The 15,887-nt window shown below is 37.9% G+C and overlaps 1 protein-coding gene across 10 annotated transcripts in view; it reads left to right on the top strand.

Moving 5' to 3' along the window:
- Window positions 1-15,887, top strand: part of LOC129777816 (histone-lysine N-methyltransferase, H3 lysine-79 specific) — a 79,278-nt gene that overhangs the window by 44,553 nt on the left and 18,838 nt on the right. For 7 of the 10 annotated variants that reach the window (XM_055784325.1, XM_055784323.1, XM_055784324.1 and 4 more), the window contains 3 exons: window positions 1,430-2,052; window positions 2,113-2,283; window positions 2,354-2,590. In XM_055784325.1, the coding sequence (XP_055640300.1) occupies window positions 1,430-2,052; window positions 2,113-2,283; window positions 2,354-2,590 (1,031 nt within the window). Of the gene's footprint in view, window positions 1-1,429; window positions 2,053-2,112; window positions 2,284-2,353; window positions 2,591-8,844; window positions 9,002-13,567; window positions 13,923-15,887 lie in introns of those variants that run through there. The other 3 variants (XR_008743297.1, XR_008743296.1, XM_055784331.1) reach the window with 3 other exon arrangements.

Below are 15,887 nucleotides of genomic sequence, written 5' to 3'. Positions count from 1 at the left end.
CTTCAATGATTATTTGAGTTACGAAAATAGTGTCAATCTACCTAGGAGGGCGATAGAAATGTTTATTCATGAAAATTTGTCTTAAATCTGCCTTCGACGATGTCTTCTGGCGTGATGCTAATTCCTCTAAGGATATCTCACCAAGATGGGGCCTTCGGGTTCGATTCGGGTCAGAAATGGTATCGACTAAAGTCGTTCTTTCTGGCTTCCACTGGTTCAGGTGATCACTGTCTAGGGTGTGATGGAAAGAGCAAATGGCCATTGCCTGTCTCCAAGAAAAGCTACAAAACCCGGAAACAGCGAATTTACGACGCTATAGGCATTTTTGCCCAGTCCAGGTGGTACTCGGGACGTAAACTAGCAGTATTACGATGGTCCTCCTGCGAGATAGTGCGGTTGGTCGCAGATCTTGCAAGCCGCACCACAAAAACACCAAGCAATGAATTTTACACAAGACATTGTGGATCAAGCAATATTGTAAAAACGTTAAGCCAAGATAAATAAATAGTCATTTCCGTGTGCCGCTCTCACTAACTATCTCTCGTTTCTATTTGAGGAATTCCTCAAAACTGTTCTCATTTTTTTTCTGGTGAACTTTGAACATGTGAAATGCTCTTTAGTAGCGACTTCACAGTATGGCGTCGTGCACAAATAACGTAACGCGAGAAGGGGTGGGGGAAAGGCGGAGGTCGAGATTGCGTTACTTACTGTGTAATAGAGATAGGAAATTGCGTTACGTAAGGGGGGAAGGGGCAAAATCCGGATTTTAAGCGTTACGTAATTTGTGCACGACGTCTAATCTGATAAATGTCCCAAGTTGCTCTTTTGATTATCCTTAAGGTTTTCAATTAGCGGCTTCAGCAATGAGTTTCTATTAGTGACCATGAGGATATTAGTTTCTCATGGTCACTCAAAAAATATTTAGTTCTAAATAGCATTGATATTAAGCATGGTTAAAAATCTCCTTTTTGACATCTAGTTCGTAATAAAAAGAGATAATGTTTATGCACCAGTGTTTATTTTATAAGTTTGTATATTATATATTTTTTTCAAAAATACTTTCTAGAGCAGGAGGAAATACTTAATGATACCTCAATTTGATACCTCGATCCAATCTCATACCAATCTTGATACCAATATTTTATAACTTCAATACCAAAGCAGTGTTGTCAAGAGTCAAGAGTTCAGAAAGCAATGTATAGATTATTTCATTCGGGGTTAGTTTGTAGTATTAGAATGTTTGTTTAGAGACGAATGAACTGAAAAGTTTAAACCCTCTTAAAGCCAAAAAGAAGAAGAAGAAGAAGAATGTTTGTTTTTATTTTACAATTTATCACTTCATATGGTATGGTATGGCTTTATAGGACAAAAAAGCAGTCTTACGCTTTGAGAGTAAATAAATAATAATATTGCGTTCTCGTTTTCTCAGTGCCCAACCATCTTCTTATAGTCCAATCTCCCGACCGAATAGCAATGAAATGAGCAAGTCCCCAGTGCTACTACATAGCCAAAGCAATCTCGCTACCTTGGCGCAAGTTGCTACGTACAACCATAAGAAAGCGCCACTGTCAGCTTCTTCTTCATCAGCAATAATTTCACCTCGGGGAAACGTACAACAACAGGTAGATCAAGGACGAAATCAATCGTCGAATTCCTCCCAGCAGCAATACACAACCAGCGCAATGAACTCCTCGTCTACTGTATTTCAACACGGTCGAGGTGAAAAGACTTCCTACCTTACGACAACAGCTGAGCGTTCCAATAACGAGACTCCCTACATGGCCCTTCCACGAGCCGATATGAAGCCTTATCTAGAATCTTACTTTATTGATGAACAAAAGCGGCAACAGCAGCACCATCATCACAGGCAAGAGTCACCATCAATCACAGCGCACCATCCACCGAACAATAGTAGTGGCCGAATATCGCATGAGTTTCATCTCCGTGGTCAACCACCAGGCTCTGTAATGGAACAATCACATGCCTCCCGCCGTGAATCCCAAATAATGGAGGATCGACTGGAGAGGATGAACGGTAGTCCTCCCCTGGAAGGTAATAAGTGTGTATTATTTGCTTTAGAACATACCATTATTTAGAACTATATATTCTTAGGCTTAGCAGCATCATTACGGGCACGGGTGATTGCGTCGTTGAAAAGCAAAGAAGAAAACGATGAAAGGCATAGGAGAGCCGATTTAATACCCTCACTACATGCGGCTGCTGGTGGCAGTAATAACAGTAATAATATACAGATAGTACAAACACCAATTGTGAAACCTGAGAGTGAGTCCCAACGCTTCTCGAGACCTTCACGGTACACCTTCATTCGCGTTTGTTTTTTTTTCAATTTCAGAATATTTAACCGGATTGAAGCGTACATCGCCCATCATTGATAATCCTCCACGGCCTCCGAAAATGCTCTACACCGATTGTTCGGATACGATGATTAATCCGGAAATCATCCACCTCAATCGAAGTGGGTCCAGCAATTCACGAGGCATGGAAGCCTCGCTGAGTCCCGAAATTAGCTCACTGTCCGCTGGTGAGGATCGGCAGCATTTGCTGCGTCACAATAGAAACGATGTTGACGGTAAGTACGAAAACACTTCACCTTTTCCGTCAACCTGCTTTCCTCACACTTATCAGTAAGGTTTATATTTAACACTTGTGTTTGTTTAATACCATTTTTTTACTTTAGTCTTCCTTCATTCTTCCTGATAGCGGTAGATGTAAATATGCTTATCTAGGACACCTAACCTCATTCTATTGTTGTAGACGGCAATGCAACCAAATTATTTCACTTAATAGCTCCTAAGCATTTTGTTGTAATATGAAATATGTATTCCTTTCATGGCAGGGTGGGATGGTGGTTTGGCATTCGCGTGAGAACAATTTTTTTATAATGGGACTGATTACGAACGTCACTTCACGGTGAAAACGAAATGAATTGTATGCAATTTGTATGCATTTCATTCCGTTTTCACCGTTAAGTGACGTTCGTAATCAGGCCCAATGTTACATGACAAATTGTAAAAATCGAAGAAATCCTCGTGAATTTGAAAATAATATTTTCCTTCTTGTTGAGATATCTGTACTGCCGTTCTACGCATAGTTGTCCCATGTTTCAAAATTAGCAACTTAGGAAAACGCCATCAAAGTTTTCTAGCATATTTGTCTACTGGAAGCTTTGAGTATTTCAGTTTGGCAATACACCGGGTTTTTTATAAGTTATAAACCAGTCTTCAGAAAACCAAACCCAGCGGTGCGCTTGAGTTGAATTTTCATCAGCGCCGGCTCAAAGAACACTTGTGTTCTCTCTTGGTGCGAAGCGCACAAAATTCATAAGCACGACAGCGCAAAATGTACCCTGCACAGAACTCAGATACTAACTTGCTTCTCACTTGTGTGATGCGCGTCTCATTCTATACACACACACACACACACACACACATACAGATCAAATTCTAGCGCCCGCTTTGTCTTCGTTCGTTCTAAGCAAAGCTTATACACAACAGCGCGCCCTCATTTGAACCGTATACGCTTGTGTGAAGAAGAATATCTCAACAGAGAGAGCAATCCAGATTCAAGCGCACAGTATAGAAATACGGCGAAAGCACTGGGCGCAAGCACTGGGTGTAAATCTCAGCTTTACACTCGACGCAAATCTGTGCTCATTTGCCAGAGCGCAAGTGCAAACACGGAGTGGGAGCTCAACTGGGTACAAAAATCTTGTTGCGCATCAGCACCGAGCTGAATTCTGAAGACTATTATAAACTATTGTTTAATGAAATGTGAAGAGTTCCCCTCAATTGAATCAATCAAGCTTGATTACGGTTCAAAAATACATGGTGGAACAGTTATGCCTAGAATAACAACATGGGATTATTCAACATGATGTTGTTTTTTGAAATACTGGGAACAAACAATAAGTTTTTTGGTGTTTTTCCAAAAGATTATGCATAAAACATCGTTTTATGAAGAAGGGAGTGATCTGCAACACCTTTGCAGAATATAAATTTCATTGTTATTAGGCATTCGCTAACATCGTGTACACGTGTTCAGTGAAACTTTTTTTCATTTATTTGAGAACTAGTTCGTTCTTCCAAACTAGAAATGAGTGCATTAGTCCTGCTGAAAGCGGGACATAAAATGCTTGTACTTGAATCAATTCATTTATTATTAATCTACAAATAATACATAGAGGGACAGTTATGCCTAGAATATCAACAACAATAGAACAATTGAGCTTGACATTGTTTTCAGAAAAGCTGGGAACAAACAATAAGTTTTTTAGTATTTTCCGGAAGATTATGCATAAAAACATCGTGTTATGAAGAAAAGTGAAAATTGTCAAAAAATAACATGGGACAACTATGCGTAGAACGGTAGTATAAGTGTTTTTATGATGAAATATATAAAAAAAACCGTATAAGTATTTTCTAGTGCTTGCTTTAAATACATTAGATCTAACATACTGAAATAATGTAATAACAGATCCAAACTATGAAAGAGGATGGGTATTAAGTGTGATAGAAAGGTATTGTTCGTATTGTCAGTATTGCAATTAGAAAACATTTTGAGAAGATCTTCTTCTTAGTTAATGGCACTAACGTTCTTAGAGGAATTTTGCCGTCTCAACGTAATATTACTCACGTTATTTTTATTAGTACTTTTGTTGAGATCTAGGACATGACCGCATATTTTCGACGTAGAACTACGCAATTACATTATGCAGTCCACTCGTTTACCACTTCGAATATTATTTTAGAATGCATCGAAATTTTTGTAATATATTATCGTCCTTTGATATTATCCTTTTACGTTTGATATGATGCCTAGGACTACTAAAATATGTGCACGGAAGAATTGTCTAACGATCAATTTTTTTATATTTTCCTCTGAAATTATTGCACATGATATAACCGCAAGGTTGACGTGGGACTACCTTAGCTTAATAATCTTTTTTTTTATCCCATTTATTTATTTAAGGCTCATTAGCATTTTAGCTGTAACAGAGCCGAATTTTAATCGTGTACATGTCACATGGTTATCATATCTATAATTAGCACATTACACAGTTGCCGTTCGCCAGTATTCCTTCTATACCATTACATATGGTACATTCACACAGTAGCCATTTAGGCGTAAGAGTATTCTTTCTGTTCTTCCATTATCCAGTTGGACCACCGGACAGCGGAGACAGTTGATTGATCATTGTTGAGTTATTTATAGAACAGCAGCCCGATGTGTCTTGCAGAGCAGAGCAGTTGTATGGATGAATCGATCTTATTTCGACCGTGGATCGATCTCCATCGCTGATGATTGTTGCGTGGACGTAGCTATTCTGTAACAACACAAAGATGGTCAATTAGGGCCCTGAGTTTTGAACTCACGATCGATCGCTTACTAAGCGAACGCGCAACCAATGTGGCTACGGAGACCCCCCAATAATCATTTGATTGTATTGATTAAATTTTTAATTGAATGAAACAATTTCCGAATTCAGTTGAATTCAATATATTTGCTTTGTGAGTAAAAAGATTGTATAATGCCGTGTAAGGTCAATTCATGCATTGTGATAGATTATGTTCTTCGTTACAAGTACATTTATTGACAGTTCTTTTATGTTTGGTATGATGTCTAGGACAAAATATGTGAACGGAATTATCAAACGATTATTTTATTTTACGTTTCCTTCTGAAGTTTGCATCTATCAAGTGTACGTACTTCTCGAACCGCGAATTTGTTTGATTTGATGAACTTCAGGCACTCAGTTTCGATTTTGACATGTACGTCGAACGCATATTGTTTAATCAATAGGCGTTATCGCAGCAAATGGTTATCAACATTTTGCCTAATCGTCAAATGGTATGCGTAGAAATTCAGTGAGCAGAAGATATGAATAGCTAGAGGCGAATGAACTGAAAAGTTTAAACCCTCTTAAAGCCAAAAAGAAGAAGAAGAAGAAGATATGAAGGCATATCCTTCAATGCAAGCTTGAATAACCGAGCCAAAGCGTTGTGTTGGTACCCGCTTTTGTAATCCGTGTTAGAAAAACACTTTTCGGAGTGTGTGCGGACAAAACATGCGGGTGCAAAAATACCCCCGACTTGCATGAATCAACAACTTAAATTTCTACTTTTTATACTATAGAGGATTTAAACCTGAAAGTTCATTCGCCTTTAGTGTCTGCACGATTTTCCCAGGTTCCTAAGTTTTAGAGATCGTGTTAAGGAGACATATTCTAGTTTGCACAAAGGCAAGCGAGTACAAAAATACTCGCAGTTTGCATTCATTTGCAAAACCGATTTCCCCAGACATCATGAAATGTGATGTTGTTAGGCAAACACATTTCAGGCGGAACAAAAATAACTCTGACTTGCATGAATTTGCAATGCCTATTTCCCCACGCTCCATGGATTTGAAGTCTGTGTTAGTGAAACACATTTCACAACAAAAATACCCCCGACTTTGATGTATTTGCAATGTCGATTTTCCCTAAGGCTGATTGGTTTTGATGGCTGTGTTAAATCGTAAATCGAGCCAATCAAAACGAGACAGTTAGGGTGCATTTTAACATTTTATAGTTTTTCAACTGTTTATCTAAAAAGAATAACATTTTTTTTAATTGTGATAGTAGCGTAGAAATATTTCCTACCAATTGCTGCAAACATCTTTCCGATCCATGAAGAAATATTCGAGTTATAAGCATTCGGAATCTTTCATTTTTTCCTGCATCTTCTGTGTTTAGGTTTCTATTTCATTCCATTTCATTTCCCCATATACTCCGGTTAGACGTAGTCCCACGTCAAAATATAAAAATGCTAAGAAGTCCATCGAAGTCAAGATTGGTATGTGGTCGCCGGATTGCCGTGAAAGCCCTATAAGTATTGTGCTCGCCCTGTCCAACCACAGTTTCTATTTTGCTATCTTGTGCAAGCTTTGTCACCTCAAAGTATGCGCGAAGTGCAGAGCTTGCACTGACGGCAGAAGCATAGCAGAAGTGAAATATTAAGTAAGACTTACAGTATCAGTTTTCATACCGTTGAAGATAGATTGGTTATGTATGATTGAATCACACGTACGAATTGCTGATTTTATGCGTTAGGTTATCAACAAACAAAAAAGAAACAAATTTGTAATCGCCTCTGCCGCACTGTTTTTAGCACGAGAAGAATAATGATGTTTTGAACTAAAGAAGCTCATACATTTTCAGTTTATTCGCCTATAGACTTAAAAAAAGGCCAATGGCCAATTTGGAAAACTATATCAAAATTTCAGCCTTGAGAAAATCCATTTGGAGAGCTCTGCTGCCGCCATTATCTGGTCGGTAGCAACATAACTGTTAAATCGTGAATAACTTATATGTGACTTCTTTCAATCGATTTATAAATTTTCGGGAATTCGATCATTGTTTTTGGGTCAATGGTGACGTCAAAGTGCAGTACACTTGTGAAGGAGGTATTTTCTAGCGGTGAACGTTCTAACAATGCGGTCGTGACTTGGATTGCACCATGACTAACGTGTTTGTGGCCTGTACTATAACGACCATTACCACAAACGACGTGCAACAAAACATAAACCTACAAACCAAGTTCTTCATTATTTACTTTTAAATAGTTTGTCAAAGTATATGACGATCGAAGATCGATCGATCATATCATCAAGAATGTGGTACATGGCAGCAAATCTGTTTCCAACGGCAGCACACGTGGCAAAACTAATGGGCACTATGCGAAGATACCTCTTCCGTGGTGCGTGCGCTACAGTTCCTATGGAGCAGCTAGTGCGAAGACGTGAGGATGGTGGTCTAAGTTTACAACTGCCAGCGCCTAAATGTAAAGCGCTGCGTATTAATCGACACCTGCAAGAAATCGTTTCCCTTCCTTTTTACCATTCGTCCCTTTCTCAGATCTTCCTTGCCTAAAGCTTATCCTAAACCAAGTTTCACATTCCAAATACGACAGCAGCCTTCCGCCAATCATCATCCATCATTCTTCATCGAACGCACAGCCAAACCGAAGGTCGAAACAGCTAGTCGTGCAATCAACTGGCCACGTTTGTGGATGAATATAGCTGCTCGGGACTTATTGCCTTCGCAACGCAGCACCCTTTACATATGGGTAAATGAAGTTTACACTTGTGTCCGCTTGTATAACGGAAGTTTACAGTTACCAGAGGGCATTTGTTTACGTTACGCTACGTAAATACCATTTTTATATAAAAAGGCTAAAACTTCGAGGAGAACAAAAGATAAAAATTAGTCTAAACGGCAAATACGTCCTTTTGGATGCTGGGTTTCATTTTATCTTCTAGTTTCATAGAACATAGAAAAATTCTTTATTATTTCGGAAATTTCTTCAAAAATGATGTTCTTCCGTCAAATGATCTAATTTACGCATGGCATAATTTCTAACAAAAACAAGTTTGGACATGCGGCTAAAAGCACAATAAAGCCACGTGCAACCGGAAAAGAAAACTGTCCCATCGCAAAGCAGGGAAACTAAAGGAAATCGAACGGCGAACGATGTGGATTTGGGTTGCTTTCTTGGGGGGAACTTTTTTATGCGGTCCCTATCTACCGCCCAAATTTTTTTTTTTCAAATTGTGTACCGAACACGATTTTTTAAAGCTACTGGTAAAGTTTTGCACGATTTTTTATGCGTTTTTCCCGGTCCCTAAGCTCCGCACAAAAAAAAAGATTTGCCTGTACTTTTATACCCGCGTGCATTTTTGCTCTCCGGAGTGTGTTTTCCTAACACGGATTACAAAAGCGGGTACGAACACAACGCTTTGGCTCGGTTATTCAAGACTGCATTGGAATATATTCTTTCATATTTTCAGCTCACTGAACTTCTACGTGTTGATGTGTTGATGACCATTTGCTGCGATAACGTCGATTGATTCAACAATATGGGTTTAATGTACATGTCAAAATCAGGACTGAGTACCTGGAGTTCATCGAATCAAGTTCGGAAAGTTCGGACTTTTAGGAGATACAGTAACTTCAGAGAGAACTGTAAAATACAATAAACGTTTGATAATTCTTTCGTTCACATATTTTAGAAGTCCACGATGAATGATCAAAGCATCATTCCATACGTAAAAGGATCTATTCGTCATTAGATTTACTTGCAATGAAGAAGGTAATCTATCACAATTCATTACGGAGGTTGTACACTATGGAAACTTGAAAAAATTGAGTAAAATATATCTGGCCTAAAATGTTCTCTGGGATGTCTACTTTACTGTAGTTTTTGTCTCAGGTTTGCCCGATGCTCCGTTCCGTAGTCACAAGCCAATTAGTGGACCTAAGTCTTTGCTTAAGAAGCGCGTGAAGAATGCGCGCAACGCATATATCAGTTGCTTACGGAAATGGATATCCAGCCGACTACCAATACTATCAAACAATATAAAGGATGGATCTATCTAGATTGATTTTCGAATTGGTCTTATGTATATTCGTCGAACCAAGATTCGAACAACTTGAGTCGCTAACTATCGCGACCAGTGCGGTGGATTTGCGATATTGATGCTGGCGACCAAAAGTCAAAAGTTTTGGAAATTACAGGAAATATAGCAACCTGTAACTTCAATGATGGTCTACAAGGCGTTATGGAGATAATGAAAGAACCTAAACCTGAAATTGCAACAATTTCTGCGGAAAATCGGATAAAGAACGAATCGAACGAGCAGAGAAGCGGATGTCAGAAGCAGCTAGAGAAGCCCGCAAGTCTAATTTGGCAACAAAAAAGTGACAGGAAGATCACGTTTTAAGCGTTGCAGGACAGTTTCATGGTCCATGGATTGCAGATTAGGGATATGATGTAAAATGAACGAAATAAAGGGATCCAAAATTTAAAACGCGTTTTTCTCGAAACCATGTTTTGCAAACTGGTGGGAGTTCTACCTCCGGAACGGTCCACCCGATTTTGATGCAATATTTTTTCCCGGATTCTCCACTAAATTTCCTGTCATCGTACGTAGGATTTTTTTTCTATATTTTGAAAAATAATATTTTGGTGAATATTTTTGTCTCGATTGTTAAAAATCAATGTTTTGAAATATATCCAAGATCACGTAAAAAAACAAAAATTGATCCACTAGAAAAACTTGCAGTACTCCATCCAGCTTACAAGATTTAGGCTGCAAGGGTTCAACAAACCGCTTGCAGGCATTCAGGAGACAGTCTGATTGGCACCAATTTATTTTTTGTTTGCCAAATAATATATACCTAATAATACTGTGATATCAGATTGATCATAGTAATTTATTTTCTCGTTAAAAAAAATCGCGAAAATTTCATATTTTTTATGGTGTTCATAGTGTACTACCCCCTTCATTAACCTAAATTGGGATTTGTTCCAACTCTTGACTTACGAAGTAAATATGTTGAATTCAATTAAATTCGGAAATTGTTTCATTCAATCGCTACTAAATTCAATAATAAAAATGAGCCAGTGGAGAAGTGCTCCTCACTTTGAAGTTTCTTTAAAGAGCGCATAAATTTATCCTTGTTACTTTTGATTTTTTTACATGCAGTCAGCTATTGTGGGTTTCCTTCGCAACGGGACATTTATAAAAAGTTGCTCGATATGAATCACCCCCATGTTGCTCTCGTAATGGATTTCACCTCAGGCCCATTTCAGTTTTCACACCCTCCATTTCTATTACGTAAGAGAGGATGTTATCGCGATACTTATCGCAAACTCAAAAATCGAAGGTCGACAATTCGCTGTTTGTTCGGTCTAAGCTTCGAAATTTCAACACGCCCACAATAAAAAATCAAAACTAACGATGTTCGATTACTATAACGGAGACGTGCACAGAACACATCCGACTTTTTGAACCTGACGACTAATGGTCCAGGCTAATGCAAGATTAAATAAAATTTTCACGTGGGACTACGTCTAACCGGAGTGTATTGGGGTGAAATGAAAACCTAAACACAGAACATGCAAGAAAAAATTAAAGATTTTGGATGCTTATAACTCGAACATTTCTTAATAGATCGGAAAGATGTTTGGATCAATTGATAGGAATTATTTCTACGCGTCTATTACAATTAATAAATGGTTACTTTTCATGAGATAAACAATTGAATAACTGTAAAATGTCAAGCGTTATCTAAACGCCCTAACTGCCTAAGTTTTGGTTGGCTCGATTTACGGTTTCCCCAACACGGACTTCAAAATCGATGTGTCTGGGAGAATTCTCTTTGCAAATACATGCAAGTTGGGGGTATTTGTGTTCACATCAAAATGTGTTCCCCTAACACGGACTTCAAAATCAATGTGTCTGAGGAAATTGGCATTGCAAATATATGCAATTTGAGGGAATCATGGGGGTTGTATCCAAGACACGACCACTTAACCCTCTGCGGTCGGAATTAATTTCCCTTGAAAGAGATCCTCTTATCTTTCCACGCAATTAATGTATTGATTCTACCGAGTACCGTTACCTGTTATTCATAGAAACTCCGTATACATTCATAAAAAAGTTCACTAGACATTGAAATTATTTTAAAATGTAATGTACACTATTAAATTGTTCAAATAAGTATTTAGTATAATTTCTTGCTGTGGTCTCTGAGAACAGACAAACGACCGCAAAGGGTGAAACGCCATTAGCGACTGCAACACGAAACAAATTTTCCTACATAATGTGGCGAAAAACACTACATTACGATTACGTCATCTCTGCTCGGCACGATGCGTGGATCGCAATGCTCGATGCACAGCGAGTAAAATATTAATTCCCATTCGACGCTCGCCGGAAATGATGTTGTTAGGTTAGCACATAAATGGCCAGAACATATTATGGGAAAATGGGAATGATTTCAATGTTAATCAATTTAAATCATTTACAAACAAATCTTAGCGAATTTCCGATTCGATTGGTATGCGAATCGTCCAAATCCGTTGGCAGCAAAAATAGTTATCAATGTTAACTTTATTTCATAAAAACATGACCTGTTTTCTGATTTGGCACCTTCGTTGATAGACGTAGTTCTACGTCAAAACACAAGACTGCTTTATAGGTTTTTACGCAATCTGCATGCGCACTCTACTACAAAAAAACCAAGATGCTCAAGACAAAATTAGATCAAGATAGGGAAAAATAGAGATAAAGGATACATAGAGAAAATAAAAACTTCGCCATCCCTAAAAAGGAAAAGAGAAAGAAAAAAAAGAAAGAAAAATGTTTAGAACGCTATACGCCATTAGGTAGAAGCATTACTATTCCAATTAGAGTAAATTAAAATTGAATTCATTTGAAATATGGAAATACTGCACTCGTCGAGAAACTGAGAAATATCAGGAGTTATACATTCAGTGTCGAAAAAGATGCCGAGATATCTGGAAACAGAGAGCATGTGATTGTCTTGCCTAACAAATAAAGTTGCCCGGGTTTGTTCCTTTTTAGAAGAACGATCATATCTGTTTTCTTTGTAGTTGTTTCATTACCAGCTTGATAACCCACGTGGACAAATTGTTCACAGTATGCAATGGCCTGCAGATCGATGGAGGAAGATCCCCTAATGGAAATAACTCAATCATCCGCAAGTAGTTGTAGTGAGAATTTTTCTGAAAGACAATTACCGCAAATTTGAGGGTTGGCGAGAGTTCACAGCTTCGATAGCATGGAAGATCGGACCATTTGATCTTTACAACCAAATGCTGCTTGAATTTCCGAAAGCAATTCGAGACAAACATTCGTTGTTTTTCCTTTGCTGAACCCAACCTGCCGGATGCAGAATAGTAATTGAAGAACAGAACACGAGCTGTGACATCGCAAATATTGATTCTTGAATGCCAATCCTACTTCTCTCCTTCAGAGGCGATGCTAACAACACTTTTCGGATATTTTCATTGTCTCATACACGCTAAGTTCCAAACGCCAAACCATGCTTCCCATTTTTGTTTCGTGTTATAGTAGTCGTTTTTTTAAATAGCTCAGTTAGTTTTAAGTTTCACTTACCGCATGTTAATTAAAATTTTGTTGTGTTGTGTTGGTGTAGTCCATTCTATCGAAAGTAGCATTTAATGTGTTTCTTACAATCCTTACAACCAGTATTCATTAATGTTTCCCATGGTCTGAAACATGATAGCTAGTTTGGGAACGTAGATATGAGTTTCAATTAATTCCTAAAGGTCTCTGACTGTGAGTCGATGGTAACAAATTATGAAAAATGAATATGTCAAACGCTTCCATAAAGAAAACATGCTTCATTTAAAATAATTATTTTTGGTTTGTTTTGTATCCTTATTTCGATTCCACAACGTTCGTTTGTGTACCGAACAAAAAAAAGTACATATGGAATAACACGGGTTTGATTGTGAAATATAATACGAAAACATGCAGAACGATGGAAATGTGTATAGAATATGTATATTGGTCATAGGCCGCGGTACCTGTATAACTCTAGTTCCAATTCTTCCTCCACCCCTCATCTCCTTCCTCTTCGTAAACACCAACAACCACAACAACAACAATGTACAAAGTTGTACATACAGAAGTACCAAGCTCCGTAATCACAATTCAACTGTTCAAATGTATTCGACAGTAGGAAACGACTTCGGCGGAAATGTAATGAACTCCTCGCAACCACCGTCCTCATCGTCAGTGAAAGTAGTAATGTCTCTGCATGGCAATGCAAACATGGTCAACGCCAATTGTTCTGTTGGGCCGGCTAACAAAAGCCACGATCACCAACAGCAGCGTCAATTGCAGCAGAATCAGCAGCCATATCGGGCTCAATCCTGTACCGATTCACAAAAACCCCCGCCGGATAGATATCAACATACGTCCAATAGATATTCCCATTCGTTTGCCAAATGACGATGGAGGCACGATTTGACCGATTTCAGTCAATACTCACCAGCAACCGTTCTTTCCTAAGATATTTTTCGAACTGCTTGGTAAGTTTGAGTGAAAACACGCCCAATCAATCCGTAAAAAAGCACCTTTTCAAAACTCATAAACAGGTACCACGACCACAAAAAAAAACAACAAATTGTTACATTCCTCTTATGTTTTTATTCTTATTATTTTTCGTTGACAAACTCATTTTTTAGTTTTATTTCGTTTATTTTTTTAACTTATTTTTGACATCTAATTTCATTATCATCCATACAAAAATCGGATATCAGGATTTGGTGTAAATCTTGCTTACACATGACAAGAGTTAAATTCCCAAACATTAACTATACAGTTAACTTATTCAGTTAACTATACGGGTTCTCAGTGGAACATAGTGGCCAAACAGTAAACTGTTAGCCCACTTCCGGGAGGATGTGGACGATTAATTAACCTTTAATAGTAATATTAGAGCTGTAAATATTTTCATGGGTACGGAGAATAACACTTGTTACAAACTCAAGCGAAATCTAACTACTTATTGTCCGAAGGTGTTCTACATACTTTTGTAGTGAAAAATAATAAAAATTATTAATAAGAGAACATCGCATTGCCTATCGCTTTCCATCGTCTGGATAATTTACGCATTTCCTGTCGAAAGTTCGTTTCCAGCCAATCTATGATTACTGAATATACAAGAACAGTACGATCCAACGAGCAATAGAGAGTCTGTAGTGCGTGAAAGTCGTCGAATAGAGCAGTCTTGCGACGGAAGAATCCAAAGTTTCACAATTGATATAAAAATATGTTCGTTGAGAATCCTTTTCGGAATCGACTGTTCTGCCGTTCTACGCATAGTTGTCCCTTGTTCCAAAATCAGCAACTGAGAAAAACGCAATCAAAGTTTTCTCGCATATTTGTCTACCAAAAGCTTCGAGCATTTCAATTTAGCAATACACCGGGTTTTTTAGAAGCACTATACTATTGTTTAATGAAATGTGATGAGATCCCCTCACTGAATCAATCATGCTTGATTACGGGTTTCAAAACTCATCAACATGGGCATATTGAACTTGATGTTTTTTTTTATATACAATAATTTTGTTGTGTTTTTCCGAAAGATTATGCATAGAAACATCGTTTTATGAAGAAATGAGTGACCTGCAACACCTTCGCAGAATATAAATCTCATTGTTATTAAGCATTCGCTGACAAGGAGTACACGTGTTCTTATTATTTTTCTTATTTGTTTGAGAATTAGTTTGTTCTTCCAAACCAGAAATGGATGCATTAGCCCTGCTGAAAGTGTGACATGAAATTCTTGTAATTGAATCGATTTATTCGATGTGGATCTACAAAAATACATGGTGGGACAGTTATGAATAGAATATCAACATGGGACAGTTGAGCTTGATGTTGTTTTTTAAAAGCTGGGAACAAAAAGCAGAGTATTTTCACCTAGGACACGAACGGGATCTTGACATAGGACTGTGATTGTGTGTAGTAATTGCATTTGAATAGAGTTTTTCCATTGTTCAAAATCTATATTTTTTCTCTTTTGATAAATCAAATGGAAGCCCTGAAAAAAAACGTTTCACAGAAAAACTGTTTATGACTCTTACGTATATTTTTCAACCATTCGCTTAAGTAATAGTTTACATTACTTTGCTTAACTCTACACAAAATAACTAATGTTGATTACTGGGCGGAGCATCGCACAGGGAAATGCTGTAGAAAATGAAAGAGATAGAATGAGAACGGAGAAATGTTGTTGTGTTTGCAACCATCGGGTTTCCGTCATGCTTACACAAACATGTCTCAAGTAGGTCATAAAATAAGAAAAAAAAAAAGATTTTTCGGATCCCCCTAAAATCAAAATGGTGACCCTAACGAAAAAAAAAAAAAATACGGGTCTAATATTCTCCGATAAGGAACAAAACTACCGCTTTTCGCGGATATCTGAGAACCACTATATCCGTATGGCATGGAATGGTTGTATATTAGGGTGCCAATGAATGTATGGAAAA

Source organism: Toxorhynchites rutilus, chromosome 3, assembly GCF_029784135.1.
Source record: "Toxorhynchites rutilus septentrionalis strain SRP chromosome 3, ASM2978413v1, whole genome shotgun sequence".
NCBI lineage: Eukaryota > Metazoa > Arthropoda > Insecta > Diptera > Culicidae > Toxorhynchites > Toxorhynchites rutilus.
The sequence above is the reverse complement of the archived record's forward strand: the minus strand, read 5'-3'. Positions and strand labels throughout refer to the sequence as shown.